Source organism: Scophthalmus maximus, chromosome 3 (assembly GCF_022379125.1).
Source record: "Scophthalmus maximus strain ysfricsl-2021 chromosome 3, ASM2237912v1, whole genome shotgun sequence".
In the NCBI taxonomy this organism is placed as follows: Eukaryota; Metazoa; Chordata; class Actinopteri; order Pleuronectiformes; family Scophthalmidae; genus Scophthalmus; species Scophthalmus maximus.
In genome coordinates this window covers 20141672-20158424 of record NC_061517.1, presented here as the reverse complement: position 1 = coordinate 20158424, position 16753 = coordinate 20141672, and the positions used below count along the sequence as shown (strand labels likewise).

The following is a 16753-nucleotide window of genomic DNA, read 5'->3' as shown; positions in this document are numbered from 1 at the left end:
AAATACCTTCCTAGCTTAGGTCAAAATTAATTTTCACATTTTTCTGTGTTTTTCCAGTTCCCTCATCTCCACACCAACCACTTTAATGGAATGGGGCTGGTCAGATGAGTGTTTAAAACTGTTACAGAATGTACACAGACACAACTCTCTGGCAAAAAATAATGAGGTAACAGGACCGTTCGCCACGACGCCGCAATGTTGAGAATCATTAACTTATTATGAAAACTCATATCTTCATCCCCAGATGGGCGCAGCCTCAGTGGAAATATTGCTAACAAGCTAAACTAAAAAGCTGATTCGAAGCCCTCTCTACAGCATATTGAGCCGATACTGTGGCTTTTCACAGGATGAAAGTGTTAAACTTTGACTATAGGACTACACAGGCCCCAGAGTGCAACACGGCAGAAAAGTGCAGTTTATCATACAGGATTTAAAAAAACACACTGTTCTGTTCTGATCAGAGGTTGAACCTGGCTCCTGTGATGGGAAAACATACAGTACTAAAAGAGTATGCTGTCAAAATATTTAATTTTATATGCAGTATGTATATATATGCAGACATAAGACATTATGATTTTGAGGTGGAGACTTGTTATGAGGTTAGAGTTGAGGTTTAGCAAATAGGAGTTAGGGTTAAGGGTGTGGTTGTGTGCGTGTGTTTGGCACTACATGGAGGACCCCCCCCCGCACAGCATATAAAGCAACCTGTCAGACTCTGAGAGAGATTATTATCTCCTTCTGTACGCTCTAATTCCGCCAGCTTCAAACTATGTACTCTACTATGACAGGAGTGTGTGTGTGAGTGCTTGAGAGGGAATGACAGCCAGTAGGCTGAGACAAAAAGAGACGTGCTCAGTTACATCGTAATGGTGTACACATTTGACAACATTTAACACCATTTGTGGATGGATTAGAAGTGGGGATGAGAAATGCGTATTAGTCTGGAACCTCTTGGTTCCTTTGGCTTTCCAAGAGGCGTTACCAAGGGATGCAGACCAAAATGCCTCTGGACGCAATTGGATAGATTTACAACCAGTGAGGGCAACGAATCGTGTGATGTCTCTTGAGCGACGTGAAGGTGTCAACAGACTAGAGCAGAAAAAAGAAGCCTGTGGTGATGATTCCACAATGTCTGTGAGCCAGTGTTGCTGTTTCTGTGGGAGAAATTTGAAAGTATCAGGTACTTCTAGTCAAATGCTCGTTAATACCCGTCGTGGTGTAAACCCTGCCCATTATCAGATATTCGGTTGTGATTGGACCGGCCAGATTTCTGCTGGAGGAAATCACTTTCCAATGGAGGGGATCCAGACAGTATTCTGGCAGAGCAAATGAAATGTCCTCCCAGAATTCATCTGGGTCCCAGGCTAGAAGTCCCAGGCTGGAAGTGAGCATTTCCAGATAGTTTTCCCACAAAAACACGAAGTATAGTTTAACAACATTTCTAGAGAGCCAATTCTAAGGTATTAGGCTGCAACTGGAATTATAAACCTTTCTTTCCCAGTTTATTTCCCAGTGCATATTGAGAAAAAGGTCTTATGCCAGTACACTTTGCTACATCCCAATCTAGGAAGTATGTTGATGCAAAGAGGCGAGATAAGATGAACGCAAGCCTCGCGCAGCTTTTTGTTCAGCTCAGCTGTGCAGTTTGAGAAAACTAAACCTCGAGCATCGAGAACATTTTGAGCAGTCAAACAAACGACAATCATGGCACTGCAGTCTGCAAACACACTGAGCCCTGCAGAGACACACACACAGACACACCCACAGACAGACACACACACACACACACACACACACACACACACACACACACACACACACACACACACACACACACACAGTCTAGTCTATGTACAGTACACATGCACCTGAATATACAGTATGCGAGCGCAAGCGCACGCACGCACGCACGCACACGCACACGCACACACACACACACACGCACACACACACACACACACACACACAAATAGAGGTCTGTCAACACACATCCAAAGCTCAGCAGCAAATACAGCTTGTGCCAGCCGTATGCCAGCCTGCCAGTCTTCTACTCCCTCTGCAAACCCAACCTGTTACTAATGAGACCAACACAAATAGCCAGGCAGCTTACACCAAGACCTGTGTGTGTATGTGTGTGTGTGTAGACTATTTATCGAGGTATAGCTGTTTACCTAGGCCAACTGTGTGGTAATTACACTACAGATTTTTTGCTATTGTGATGCAAGCTGCGTGTTAGTCCATCTGTTATTTATGTACTAAAGAAACACATAAAGAACGAAAGAAATACATAAAGGGAGAAAGACAGATATAAAGAAATGCATAGAGAAAGAAATACATAACAAAATGCGTAGAGAAATTGATACAAAAAGAAAGAAAGAAAGAGTTGTCTTCAGCCGAGCCTAGCAGGACAGGATTGGACATGCCTAGTTTCAAAAAGCCCTAACTTCAGATTTAACCAAACAGAAAAAGGCCTGTTGCGCGAGTCAGTGACTCCATCCGCTTATTGTGGCTTATGGCAGACCCTAAACATAACCTCTTACTCACATGCACATAAGCCCCGAGAAACAAGTTTTTCAACTAGTGGGCCAGCCATCAAAGAATAATTCCAAACATTGGTTAGGGCCTATCTGTCTTTTAATTTGACCAGTATAGCAGTCAGAAGTAAACACATGACGGACTAATGTAAAGAAATAAAAAGGCTGAGTGAGTGGCGGAGTATGAAGTCTGCCATTCGCTACGAGCTGATGACCCTCAGGCGGCGACTGGGCACCCCCCAATGTCATGTTTGCCCCGTGTGACTCAGTCTGCTCCCTCCGCTCCCACTCAGGCAGGACAGGCTTGAATTAGACATGGTAAACAGAAGATAATACTAAGATGTTACACATAATGTCCTGTGAAGGTCTTCTCAGTCCCCCCCCCCCCAGAGGGCCTGTGTAAAGGTCCTTCCTGTGTGGCGCCCGGCAAGGCTGAGACCGAACTTGAGACTAACGGCTTCCACATCTTTTCTGCCTTGTAAATGTCAGACAGGTGGATGAAAGGGAATGAAAGGGCTTGTAAGGGCTCTCTGGAGATGCCCAGCCTGGATCGAATCCTGGGCTTTTTCCACAGACTTTTGTGCACTAGCTGTCTTCCTCCGTTGCAGCTAGTTTCAGTTCAATTTAGACACAGAAGCCTTCAGTGGAAACTCACTGTACACTGTACACAAACGTAGTACAAAGATCCCCAAGGGTAATATTGCTTTAGTACAAAAAGTACTAATACCAATAAGTGTCCCATCTGAAAAGATTTCCATCTTGGTCGACAAACACCATGCCAGGTGTTAGACCAGAGTCAGACTTACAACACAGATCATGTGTGTGTGAGTGTGTGTGTGTGTGTGTGTGTGTGTGTGTGTGTGTGTGTGTGTGTGTGTGTGTGTGTGTGTGTGTGTGTGTGTGTGTGTGTGTGCGTGTGCGTGTGTGGATGTCGTACCCTCTTCTCCAGTTGAGCCAGCTGCTCCTTGTAGAAGGCATCCAGCGCTTTCAGCTGTAAATCTTTCTTCTGTAGCTGCCGGGCCTACAAAAACACACACACACGCACACACACACAGCACAAACACATTATGAGTAATTCCATTGTACAATGTGTAATGCTACGTTTTCTCAATGCAGGGTAAGTACTAAAAGTAAGATTCATTCTCTTTTATAATATAGCAGTGGCCCCCAACCTAATGGTCAGGGCCCCCCACAAGGGTTCCCAAGTTAAGACTAAAGTGTTTCAAGATCATTAAGGATAGGAAAGTAGAGTAGAGTTGCTAAAAAAGAGGCTGCTGTTTGAAGAAGTGTTTCCATGTGTTGTATTCCCATTTAATGTGTCTCCTTCAACAAACCCTCACATAGAAACACAGGTCTCCTTTCACATGAGGTCAAGTATTTAGATTTCAGTTATGATGAGGATAATATGTTATGGAATCATTTTATGACCTAATGTTGTTTCAGCTTTATCTTGGGGAAATCCGGTTTTGTCCGTCAGTTTGTCGTGGCAGCTCAAATTACTACAAAACCTTTGAGTTTTAACTTCAGAATCTAACATTCAATTGTTTTAACCAAAAGTTTGTCTCATTTGATTTATTGTTATAACATTTTTTTATGTACAACAATGCAACCTTTACCCTTTGCAACAGAACTTCAGTGATTGGATATATCGTCCTCAGAGTTTTTAAGTACACCGGATTGTGCCTTGGATTTTTGTTAAATCAAAGAACCAGATATTTTGAAAGTTTTTCATATTTTGCTCTAATCATTCTCATGTCCTTCCAAGTAGTAGTCCAACAGTGAGTCACGCAACATTGTTAATAGGAAAAATTCATTGCACGTTTACTAGGCAGAACCAGCCCCCCCACCCCAAACAAAAAAAAAAAAAATATATATATATATATATATATATATATATATATATATATATATATATATATAACAACGAAGGAAATGAACTGCCTCTTGTTAATATCATACATAATGGGTTTGCTAATAAATGTTTTATGATTACTTTGACTCCTTCCCATCTATATTAATTTGACATTAACATAACATACAGTGGGGAAATGACCGATGCTGAACGATCTGAATAAACCATGTCATTTTTTTTTTAAAAAGCGAACACATTTAATTCCCCACGCAAAAGTGATGATTGAGTCCAAAAATAATTTATATTCATGCATCATAATGAAAGACTTGTTAAGGGGTTGAAACTACATTCACATTCATGTACATGGCCCATTTGTGTGGGTGCCTTTGCGTGGAACACACTCATCGTCACACACATCTCTCCTGCTCTCTGGCTCTCTCTCTTGACCATGCATTGTCTTGTGGAAAGGCTTACCGTGTAAAAGATAAGAGCAAGATACAAGTCTCAAATTACACCTTTTTTGCAAATCTTCGCTTTTCACTTGCCTCTCTATTCACCCACCCATTTACTCATCTATAGCAAATCCATCCATTGTGCCCGTAGTTGAGCCGGCGCAGAAAATCACACCAGAGCCCCGGCTCTCAACACATCATATTATTTTCCAGTAGTCATGAAGCAACATACTCGCACGTTCACAAAAACACGCCCATGCCCAAACAGATTCATAAATACACATGCAAACCAACAACACAATGACTGAATGATGCAGGAGGGGGGAAAAAATGTGAGGGAGCTGCACAATAGAGAGAGAAAAGAAAAATGGGGAGGGAAAAAAAGCAAAACAAGGTGCGGAAAGAACAGAAGAGAGACATGAGGAGACAAAGTGGGATGATGAGAGATAGAAGATGGAAAAATGAAACTTTCTTGTTAGCTATGATAAGTGAGTTTTCTTTTGGTTAGCATTTTATTCAATATATATTTAATTATATTTAACCCAATTTAATGAGGGAATTGATCCTCTGTTCAATATAATCAGCGAATGAATGTATTAGAGGATATTACACTTGCTACTATAAATGCATGACAAAAGGAAGGATGCTTGCTTTCCATTCAGTCAAATCTCCAGGACCTGAAATTTAGAGTCCGTTTAAGTGAATGACAATGGGGATATAAAACATTAAGAAGAGACGAAATGGAAAGAAGAGCAGGAATTTGAAAATTGCGATCACACTCACCATTACCTCGCTCTCCTCTGCCGACTGGAGAGGTTAGGAATTAGAAAGTAAAAAGAGAAAGAGCAGTGGGGCGTTAGGAAAAAGAAAGATCAAGAAGGAGGAAGACTGAAGCGCAAGGAGTGAGGAGTCGCAGCTGCATTGTAGCACAATGTTTGGGTTAGGCACATTAAAAATCGAATTCAAATTGCATTGAAAATAAAATCCTGCACTTAGTAACAGATTTGATTTGATCAAATCTCCTGAAAAACAAAAATGACTGTGTTCATGTCTAGTTTGTATGACATTCGACTGTATCGAACGGATCTCCATGTGGATTATCTGAAAATAATTATGTAAGGAGGATCTGCAGAAAAATGTTTTACAACAAGAAAATTTGTGAAAATTAATGATACTTAGTCTGACATGATTTTTCTCCAGCAAATTTCTTTTTAATAACGTTTTAGAAATCCTTTGAATTTCATCTTTTACTTTCCTAATGAAAACTTCAGAATCTGTGAATATGAAAAATGTTTTTCATTACATGTGAATACATTTCACAACTGCACGTGTAAGTAAATTAAGGTGGCCCTTATGTACAGCGTCACAAAACCAAGGAGGAGAAGCTCACTCTCCTCAAAAGACAGAAAATAGATATAAAGCACAAAATTGATTTGAATAAAGTAACATTTACTAAAACATTACAGCTAAAATGGTGACACACAGGGCCGGCCCAAGGCATAAGCGAACTAAGCGACTGCTTAGGGACCCCTGGCCACCATGGGGGCCCCCGTGCCCAATGTAACTGTAAGCACGGCGCAGACATTGTCAGTCTGACAGTTGATGGAAAAGGCAGTAGCGTATGAAGTTAAAGATGAAGAAAATGTCACAAAAAAGGACATGCCTTTACCATAAACGTTCACCAGCAAGCTAGCTGTCAAACAAGCCTTCGGTTCAGTCAAGGTATCTTCAGCTAACCAGTAGCTTAGAAAATATGACAACACTCTATCACTACTGTACTGTATCACTTTGAATATTAAAGAGCAAATTAACACTCGGCCACTATTGTGAGTTGTCTACTTTTAAGTTTAAACCATAGAAGCATAAAGGCTGACATTGGTATTATGTAAGCAACTCAGCTACAAGTAATGAAGTTGATAATGGGTGTGTTAGATTTACAGAAGGTGTGTGAACGATCAAGCATTGACAACAGTATGAGTGGCGTTGGGGAGGGGGCAAATCAAATTCTCCTTAGGGGCCCCATATAGGCTAGGGCCTGCTCTGGTGACACAACCAACTGCATTGATTTCATTTCAAAAAGATTTACACTACACTGATGTTTTCCTCTGCCCTCATGCAGTAGAGTTAAGCAGGTTGTGCCTTGTTAAACAGAATGAGAGTTAACCTGTAACATGTTAGAGCTGTCATATGATAAGCCGTTTCCTCAGATTGGGAATTTAAGTATAAACATGGAAAAAACTTGATGTAACTTGCCGCTGTTTGAGCAGAGAGAGCTCAGTTTGACTCCAGATGGGCATGTTGTCAAATCGGAAACCCGACATTCAGAAAGTTTAAATAATTACCATAAAGCATCTCTGCCATTGACAGGCTGTCAGACACTGACTGAACTAACCTAATGTACTACATTGTACACATCTGGTCCATTGGCAAATTAATGCCAATCAATATTTTTCGAAGCATTCTTGTCCCGGGTCTGACTTAAGGCAGCGCCAGTGAAGAGGAAAAAAAAAAAAAAAACGAGTATGAAGAGAGTCTACACGCACACATGGAGGCACAAACAGAGGGGGGAGATTCATCATAATTATCAGGGCTGCTGAACGCCAAATCAAATCAGAGCCGATCGTCTGTGTTTCATAAACAGACTTTAACCGCAGAGAGACGGAGAGCGAGGGCGCTGCTGATTCTGATGCCAGAGGTACATGCACTGCGGGATGAAAAAAAGCTGCAGCTGGTGCATGTTAATGCAGGTGGGAGGCAGAAACGGACACTGTTCATGTGTTAATTTTATATGTTAGACAAGTATCTGTTAGGCAGGGATTAAGCAGAAACAGAATGGATTTAATTAAAAAACCTACACAGCTCTCCCTCCTATCTGTGTCTCTCTCTGAGCCGGTCCCCGTTCTAATTTGCAGTCAAGAGAAGGAAACTGCAAATCAGATGACTCCTCTGGTGTCCCTCCGGGGACCTGCGAGTCTATGGTAGATAATAGCAAGCCAGGCGTGACTTTACACCCAAACACGCCACGGCACACCGAGGCACATCAAAGACACACGTGTCCGCAGAGGATGGCTGGCGCGGAGCTGCTGATGTTTGTTCATTTTGTCCCTCTGTTGGGACGGCTGGAGGCGTCCGTCATTCATTTGGTCTGTGTTTTTTTCGTCTGTTGCGATGTGCGTCAATGAATCTGTTAACGAGTCTTGTTGCTGCTTTAAAACCAACATCAGCACTGGTTGTAATGAAAAAAAAACGCAGTCTCACAGTTTATTTTCAATCAACCTTTTAGATTGGCGCAGTGGAGGTGTCGTAGGGCCATCAAGTTGCACTTACATTTGCTCATGTTTGGTCACAACCACAGACTGCATATAAAGATGGACGACATGACGGCTCCCCGAATGTGAAGCCAAGACATCTTGATCCCCCCCTGGTGGCTGGCTGCAGTACAGATCACAAACCGAGCCTCATTTGTGTTAGCAAATGGGACATGGGCCAAACTACAAAAATCTGAACAAACAACAGCTATTTGATGCTTTAAAAACGTTATGATTGACAACTCAGACTAGAGATGTTCAGATTCCGGAGAATCGCAACTGCTTGTCTTTCCCCCCCCCCCGGGATTGATGAGCACGCAAATTTATGAAACAATACGAAATCATGTCTTAAAAGCAGTTTCACCCGGATAAAACTGCAATTCAAGCGGTGGCAAGTACTGTTTTTAAAGCAGCAAAGAAGAAAGGATTTGCGGTAGAGTAGCGTTAGCCAGAGCAAGCGAAAATGTTAATGGCAATGTTTCCCTGTGAAATATACAGACTAAAGGTATTTTATTTCTCTAAACTGTGGCGGCACGTTAACATTATTTTTTAAAGGAATTGTTATTTATAGCATACAGCAATTACAATGGGCTATATAAGTTGTTATTATATGGTATTGGACATCTCTGGCTGAGACTGACACGATTGGCCGAGCGATTGGACCTGGATAAATGACATCAAAAGTGGAGGATGGCGGCCCCTGTATCTGGGATATTTTGGCTTAATATTTGTACAGATGGTGAAAGTGAAGACGCATCAACCATCTTAATTTACAGTCTATGGTCCAAATGCAAATCGGTGTCATCCAGCACACAGCATTGACCAACTTCTTTCAAACACAGTATCTTGTGTTTGCACCTGTCAAAACTTCCAAGAAACTCCCATCATTACTTAACAGAGATTCTGAATCCTTACACATAACATAAAATGTGAGAGGCCTCTAGTTCTTGAAACATGCTCTGAATTATCAGAATATATTTCCGGGGTCACCTCTACAGTCCTTGGTGCTAAAACACAAGCAGCGATGACATATGCAGGCAGACCTCCCCCTTAGACCCATCCTGCCAAAGTACAGCATGGCTGTGGACTCCCACTGGTGTTTGATTTGATAAAGAAGCTAAAGATGTTGCCTGAACACACGAACTTTGCCTTGAGGAAGATTAGTCCATTATTGATCAAAGTATGATTTAAATGCAAAAAATAAAAAGAAGTGATTGTCCTTTCCATCTAACCTGAGGATTGATAAAGAGAGAAACTGTTTTTATTAGCTTTAAGAATGATTAACAAATCTAAAAAGCACCAAATTCATCTCTGGATTAGCAAATGAATCCATAAACTGAGTGTTATAATAATAATAATAATAATAATAATAATACATTTCATTTATAAAGCAATTTTAGAGTGTTGAAGCTGTGAATTTGTTTAGTCTGTAGTGTCCCGTTCTAAATCCTGTAGCCTATCGGAGTCAACATGGGCTTACTGGCGGAGTGCCCCTGCACACATAAGGAAGTCAATTTGCTGAGATGCTCACCCACAAAGCAGTGTGAAATTACAGTTGTATCATGCACTGTGCTTTCGGATGTACACAAAAGATATGCACCGTTTTCACCAAGAAATGTGTTTTCATTTTACTCTGCAAATAAGTTAATTTAGATAATGTGGACAGAGAAAATAAATAAATAAAGGTAGTAAATAAATGTAATATTTAAGCTATATTTCAGTGAGAGAGTACATCAGAATATACGAATTTGCTCACATATCACGAGAAAACGTTATCAGTTTTTGTTTAATAGGAAACTTTAAATGTTGTTTTAAGTTTCATTCTCCGCTGGCATTTTAAAAGAATTGCTCTAAAAAAAAGATCTTAAAATGAATCAAACAAAAAACAATGAAACGTTTTCATCTGGTTGAGAGGAAGACAAGAGAAAAGAGGGAAGACTGAAAATTCTGGAAACAAGAGGAAGACCAGATACATTACAAATATTAATATAATATAAAATATTATTAAGGTGCATAATTGAATATGGCAACTGCTGGCTATGGGCTAAATGGACGATTGGCTTACAATCTTACTACTGTATATCATTCCTGCCCCGGGCAACTTCTGCATTCAAATCTACTCAGCACACAGCTTGAGGTGTGAAGTATCTAGTTAAAAACTACGGAGAGCGTCAAAAAAAAAAAGTTTAAATGTGTGAGAGCGAGAAAATAAGTGGTGGGGGAAGTGCCAAAAACAAAATCAGAGGAAGAATGATTGAGCAGGAAGTTTTGCCTCTGTTGTGGAAGCATCGCACATCAGACGAGAATTCCAGCAGAGGCGTTTAGACAGTTTCGATTGTCTTCAATGCTGTTTTGCTCGTTAACTGGAGCTACTTTGCTTTTTTTGCACTTTTTTTTGCAATAGCGTAAGAGTCTAAACGTTCCAATCACAGTGCCATGTGGCCAAACTTTGACATGCATACCAAATGGACTAAAGGCATCTTAGCCAGGCAGGCAACCAGAACAGCCAAGTCACCAACCAAATACTCCTGGCAGTGGGAACACTTTTAGAGCTGGGGAGACTTCCTATAGAAAGTGAGGAGTCAACACATGCCTCTTATATAGCAACCAAAAAGCTTAATGCTGCCAATGATACTTTATGTCGTGGTTGAGCCGAGTGAAAATTATATTTTTGCCTGTGAAAAGACCAAAGCCTTTGAACGGTACCTGTGACAGACGCGCTCGCATTACTCTCTACAACCATCATTTTAAAAAGGATAGTGTGGATAACACACAGACACACACGCTGCGGTGGAGACAGTGAACCGGGTGAAGTGATGTCAACTTGAGATGAAGACAGCGACGCTCGTTACCGTCGCTGCAATCAAAAAAAGGCCAATAAAGTCCAACAAACATGTTGAAAAGCAGCATTTTACACTGTTTGTTCACAGTCTCCCTGCATGTTTTATACAACCATTCTGGCTAAGGAAATTTAAAATGTATCAGTTATGGAGAAGCTACAACGAAAGCTGTCTGTCGGTAGTCTGGTTATCTTAGTTTCCCACGAATCTCCTGTACGAGACAAAACAGTCTCTTTTTTTTTTATTCCAGCAGCGTGCAAAAAAAACTATTTCAGACTACAAAGTCAACACGTACAAATAGAGATGGTCGTGTCCACAAGCAGAAATCATCAAATGTTCAAAGAAAAATTGATGACAGCAGGAAATATTCCCATAGTTACACTGAAACCAAAGAGTTCCATTTGTCTCTGTCAGTAAAGCGGCAGCAGGATCAATCCACATCCTGCACCATCACCGTCTAGCTGCTGGATAAAACGTTGCGGCTGTGCAACGTTCATCCTATTTCCATCTAATTAAATCATATTCCTAAAATGAGGCTTATTCAAAAACTGATTGTCTCGCTCTGTTTTGAGACAGGTTGTTAAAAGGAATTTTAGTGAGACGTGTCATCCTGTTTTCAGTCCTGCTTCGGCCATTCTCTGTTTCCTCTTTGTCCATCTTTAGCTGCAGCTGTCTACATGTCACACTGCCAGTCGTACCATGGCGTGGACCAGACACCCACACTGAGAGGTGGGTGTCCATCTGCCGCCAAGAGAGCTTGTTTTGATTTTCACTTTGTCCCCGAAGCCACAGGACGTCACGTCGTCGAAGCTGTCCAATGAATGAGTTCCCTGAAAGCCGAATGATCTTATCGTACCATGGATGTATTGTGAGAACTGGATATCCAATTCAAGGAAAACGAAAATTAGCAGTGAAAATATTGATTTCTTTCTTCCAAGTTCTTCCAAGCAAACGACGTTCCTTTTGCTAGGCTCTGGGAAAGTTTTAGAAAATATAAATCCACCCTGGATCAAAAGTTCCTAATACAAACAGTGAACACTGTGTCGTTGATAATCATGGTGTAGGGAGAACACAGGGCATTTTTTTGAGTTGCAGTGCTGCAAGTGGCAAATGTGACCAATGGAGTAATACATCTGGATCGCTGAATACATCCACGTGTTTGACCCTCGTCAGATTCACCGCATGTGGACTCTTGAGTGCAGGCCTGCCAATCATTGGCCGCATATTTCACATGGCATTGTCTTCCCCAACCGCTTTGTGCCTGTTATACTTTTCAAAAAAGCCAAGAACAATCTGCAAAATAACAACCTACACGGCCTACACATTTTGACCAAACTAAGAAAACATACTAAAAGGTAAATTAAGTAATTGGTACAGACGCTTGGGTAACAACTCCAGAACCAAACCAAACCAGAGTTCCACATTTCAGACACTAAAACCCCTCATTACTTAAACTCGCTTCACGGAGAGCATATTTCTTTTACAGCCTTCTCAGCGGCCACGTCGTACTGTAGGCCTCGAGACGGCGCTGAAGGGACGGCAGATGGCGGCCGGCGGAGCCGCTAGCGCGTCTGCTGGGTCGACACCGCGGCGACACCAGCTGCGGAGGGCCGGCTCCCTGATCCGGTGCAGACGGGACACGCGAAGAGAGCATCCGAGGGCAGCGCACCAATGCCAAGAGTCCAACGACCGAACCACATGGGCCGGGAGCGCCAGTGTTTGGGCTCGCAAGTATCTCTGGGACAGACGTGTATAAATATACACTCACGCGTCTCCCTCTTTCCCCCCGTGGGCAGCGTGTGCGCAGTGCTGCCATCTGATAGCAGAGGCAGCAGTCTGCTCCCCCCCCCAGCCCCCTCTCTTTATTTACTCTGCTGCGTTTATTTAACACATAGCTCCCAGCAAGGCAATGAATTAGCACTCAATAATAATCTGACTGATAATTACAGCAAGGCGGCTATTGAGAGGAAGGAGCGGTACTCCTCCGTTTAGAGCTTCACTCCGGCGGCTCCCTCTTTCATGTGACACTCCAGCTTTTAATGTTTTCATTTTTATTGTTATAAAGCAGCTTCTACATAATTAGGAGATGTGGTCGAAGGTTGTTCAAGGGGGGGGGGGGGCCTCAGCACACCTGGGCCCGCTGTGCTTAGGTTACTTGAGCTGCAGCAGAGCCCTTGAGAGAGAGAGAGAGAGGTAGTAGCGACAACTCCGTTCTCTCCAATGGACCTTTTTTCCCCCCAGCATTGGCGGACCATGGAGCCTCTCAATAGTTCCCTGAAGTGAGCAGCAGCGCATTAGAGCAGCAGCAGAATGGAGTCAACGGACCGTCTGTGTTGCACTTATGAAGGGTAGGACGTTTAAATTGTCAGCACATCTGAATCAAATCAACATGCGCATTAAAGCGTTAAATTATTCATAAAGTTTTACTACAAAAAAAACATTTTGACCAACTACATAGAGTAACTACATAGGCATGTCGGTCTGCTATGTTGTAAATCAATACATTTATTGATTACGCATTTTCCCCAAAAAAATCGCAGTTCTTTCGCTCTGAATAATGGATTCGCCAAGAACTTCCGGGAACTATCTGAAGTCTACATGAGTCATGTGAGGTGCAAGCATTTTGGACTTCCGTTGTCACTACTCTCTCAACGACTCTGGTGCCTCCCATTTGCAGGTCACTAATTAGAGTAACTAGTGACTAGTAGTAACACTGTTAAAGTTCCCAAATTCCAGCATTTTGAAATGTATATATCAAATATATAATCTTTCAAGCTGTAACAACTAAAAAGCGGAATCTAAATATCAAAAGGCACCACTTCACTACCCCCGAAACAAAATTATGTACAGAAGCACAGTCGGACGCACACATGGACGGACCAACTGGCAGACATACTTATCATTATATCCCCCTGTGTTGTATGTCAGGGGCAATAATAACAATGATTTAACTTGTCACAATGAAGATTTTGGGTGGTGACATCTGAATAACTGATCCAGACCCACGACTGCCTGAAACGTGAGACAGTCCGAGCACAGAAAACCCGTTTTTGTGACTCGCCAAAATAAGACTGTTGCATTTAAATTTTTTTTTAAAAAGTAGAAATCCAACCTTGATGACGACGGGCCTTTTCCACGGCTGTCACTTTGACTTGCTCAGTGAGACAAGAGTGTGACACTTAGCCACCATAAACAACATCAGGAGCCTAAAATGAAGCAGCTAAATGGGATCCAGCCATCATTAATTTCCTTTATGCCTGTGTCTTTTCTAGTGTGACATGTCAAAATGTCCACAGCGAGGGGGAACAACCCCCCCCCCCCCTGCAATTTAATATTGACTAAGCTCAGCTCATGAAGCTTTGATGTCAACCCCCCAAAAATAAAATGCTGCTGGGACTCATGTCAAGAACCTTAAACTGTGCAATTGGAATCGAACCCCGCTGAAAATCTGCTCCTCTGCTTATGGCTGCAGTGGCTGAATTTCAAGATCACTTATGTGTTGGTGTGGACCGTCAGTGGGCACGATCTTTCTCACTGAGAGTTAAGGAGCAAAAGGAACAGACCAAGGTATTGAGAATATAGATTTTTGTTGCAATAAAGAAATGTATATCCCAGTCCAGCGGGGAACACTGCGGCACCTTTCCTCTTTCCAAGCTGTATTGAAGTATTACAGCGCACAGACTACATTTAGCAAGATGACACAGTGTACTGGCCCCTTAACTGCTTCAGTGAGCTATGACGTACTCATCCCGAATGTGAAAGTGTGACTTTTTCCCTGTAAGTGTGTCGATTTTGCGGCAGCATTGTTGCTAATAAATGTTGACAGAATTCATCGGCTTCCAGGGCGCCATTCTTTTTTCTCGGTCTGCCTGTTTCGGTTTTTTTTACCGTGTGCCAAGATTAACTGGGCTTCCCTTTGGTCTGCCCGCTTACGTGGCTCGTCCTGCCTGGCTATCTGACGGAGCACAGGGAAGCAGGCTTTTGAGCAGCCTAATGGCTTTACATGCAGAACCATGTCAGTTCCCGCAGATTACAATTACTGATACGACCGCAGGCTTATCTGTGCCGCAGCCTCCTCTGCCTCGTATACCCGTTCCTTCACTCACCTCCCCCCCCTTCCTTCAATGCCACCCCTGCCATCTCTTCACCAGCCTCATTTCCAAACATTCCCTCTCCCTCGCGTTCCCGTTCACCCCTCTGTGTCATTACATCCTCCCTTCACCTCGCCCTCTCCCACCCTCACTTCCTTCCCCGGTACAGTCCTTTCCTCCTCACCTTTTCCACCCAAACTTCTACGAGACAGCTCGTGTTTCTCAGTGCACACGTAAGATGTACACAAATTAAAGCACGCGCGCTCACCTTCAGTAACAATTCCTCAAATTGCTCGAACAACGCAAATCCGTTGAAATTCAAGACCACATCTGTGTGCTGAGCAAAGGCAACTCATTTAACCTGTTCTTCACTCATCTTAACGGCATAATAGCAGCGTGTTACCATATGTCTGACTAAATAAGCAGTCAGAGGAGCGCAGGACAAAGCATCAAGCAATTCAACAGCTCATACGCACTTCTATAATGAAGCATGTCCCCATCTGCCTCGGTCTGTTTCACTCATATATGTGTCTGGGCGTGTGTGTGTGTGTGTGTGTGTGTGTGTGTGTGTGTGTGTGCGTGAGAGAGAGCACAGCTGTTGCTCTCACACCCCTTAGCGAAAGTCTGAATGAGTTGCCTGAGTGTTTAAGAGAGACACAACATTGTTGCCCCATCAGCAGAGAATCTCTTGCCGATTACAAGGATTTAGGCATAAAAGAGGAGAGGCATGTTTGTCCAATCAGAGCCAACATCTGGCCCACTGCAGCAGGGCCGCCTGAAAAACAGACGCCGACAAGAGGGATCCCAGCGCCGTCCTGGTCGGGACTGATGCTGCCGCCTCAGAGAACCATCCGGGGAATCGAACACAAGAAATGTAGCAGAATCGTCTGCCCTATTGTCTTTGTTGTAAAGTAGTAGCTGGAGTATTCAGTGCCAGGGTTTTTATTATGACGTACATTCGACAAAGTTGAAAAGATGAACTATTAATTGCATCGAGGGTGCCACAAAATTTTACTCTTCATTTGGATCTCCCCACCTGCTGTACTCCGAAAACTAGCTGCCTCCAGGCCAGAGAAAAGAGGGAGAGAGACACAGAATCACAAGTCAACTTATGCTCGAGGGCTCTTTCGAGGTGGAGGTCTTTTTTTCCCTGCAGAGTCCCCTGAAGCGAACATTAGTGCGGCGAAGGACCATGGTGGTCCCGGGCTGAAGTTGTATCGGTTTGGGCAGTTGGCCCCCAGCCCCAGTGATGCCTGAAGCTGGAGCTCTCTGAACCAAGCATCTAGTTAGAATTGCACTGGAGTAGAAATAGACAATTGCAAATGTACAGTGTGTCGCTCTCGGAGGACCTGCAGCCATTATGTACTCATTGCAGACCCAATACGGACGTCTGAGGGAAATGTAGTATCTAGGAGTATCTCTTCAAAGTCAGAGATTCTATTTACTAGGTGACACCACCTCAGAACCTACTTGAGGGCTTTAGTCAAGTGGCAACCCATCATGACATTTTCTCATGGATTTCTTATTTGCAACCAGTGAGTCGCCCCCTGCTGGTCATTCGAGAGAATACAGGTTTTGGGCACTTCCGCATTGGCTTCACTTTCCGGAGTCTTGAGTCTACGTCCATTTTGTTCTATACAGTCTATTGATTTAACACAGGCTGCTGCAAAAAATGT

The 16753-nt window shown here is 42.9% G+C and overlaps 1 protein-coding gene across 2 annotated transcripts in view; it reads right to left on the bottom strand.

The window, feature by feature from the left end:
- The window catches only part of chchd6a (coiled-coil-helix-coiled-coil-helix domain containing 6a), a 70577-nt gene that overhangs the window by 42154 nt on the left and 11670 nt on the right, over positions 1 to 16753 (bottom strand). Inside the window, exons 5-6 of one of the 2 annotated variants that reach the window (XM_035645851.2) lie at positions 5622 to 5645; positions 3472 to 3555 (exon numbers count right to left, since the gene is read on the bottom strand). In XM_035645851.2, the coding sequence (XP_035501744.1) occupies positions 3472 to 3555; positions 5622 to 5645 (108 nt within the window). The remainder of the gene's footprint in view (positions 1 to 3471; positions 3556 to 5621; positions 5646 to 16753) is intronic. The other variant, XM_035645852.2, reaches the window with a different exon arrangement.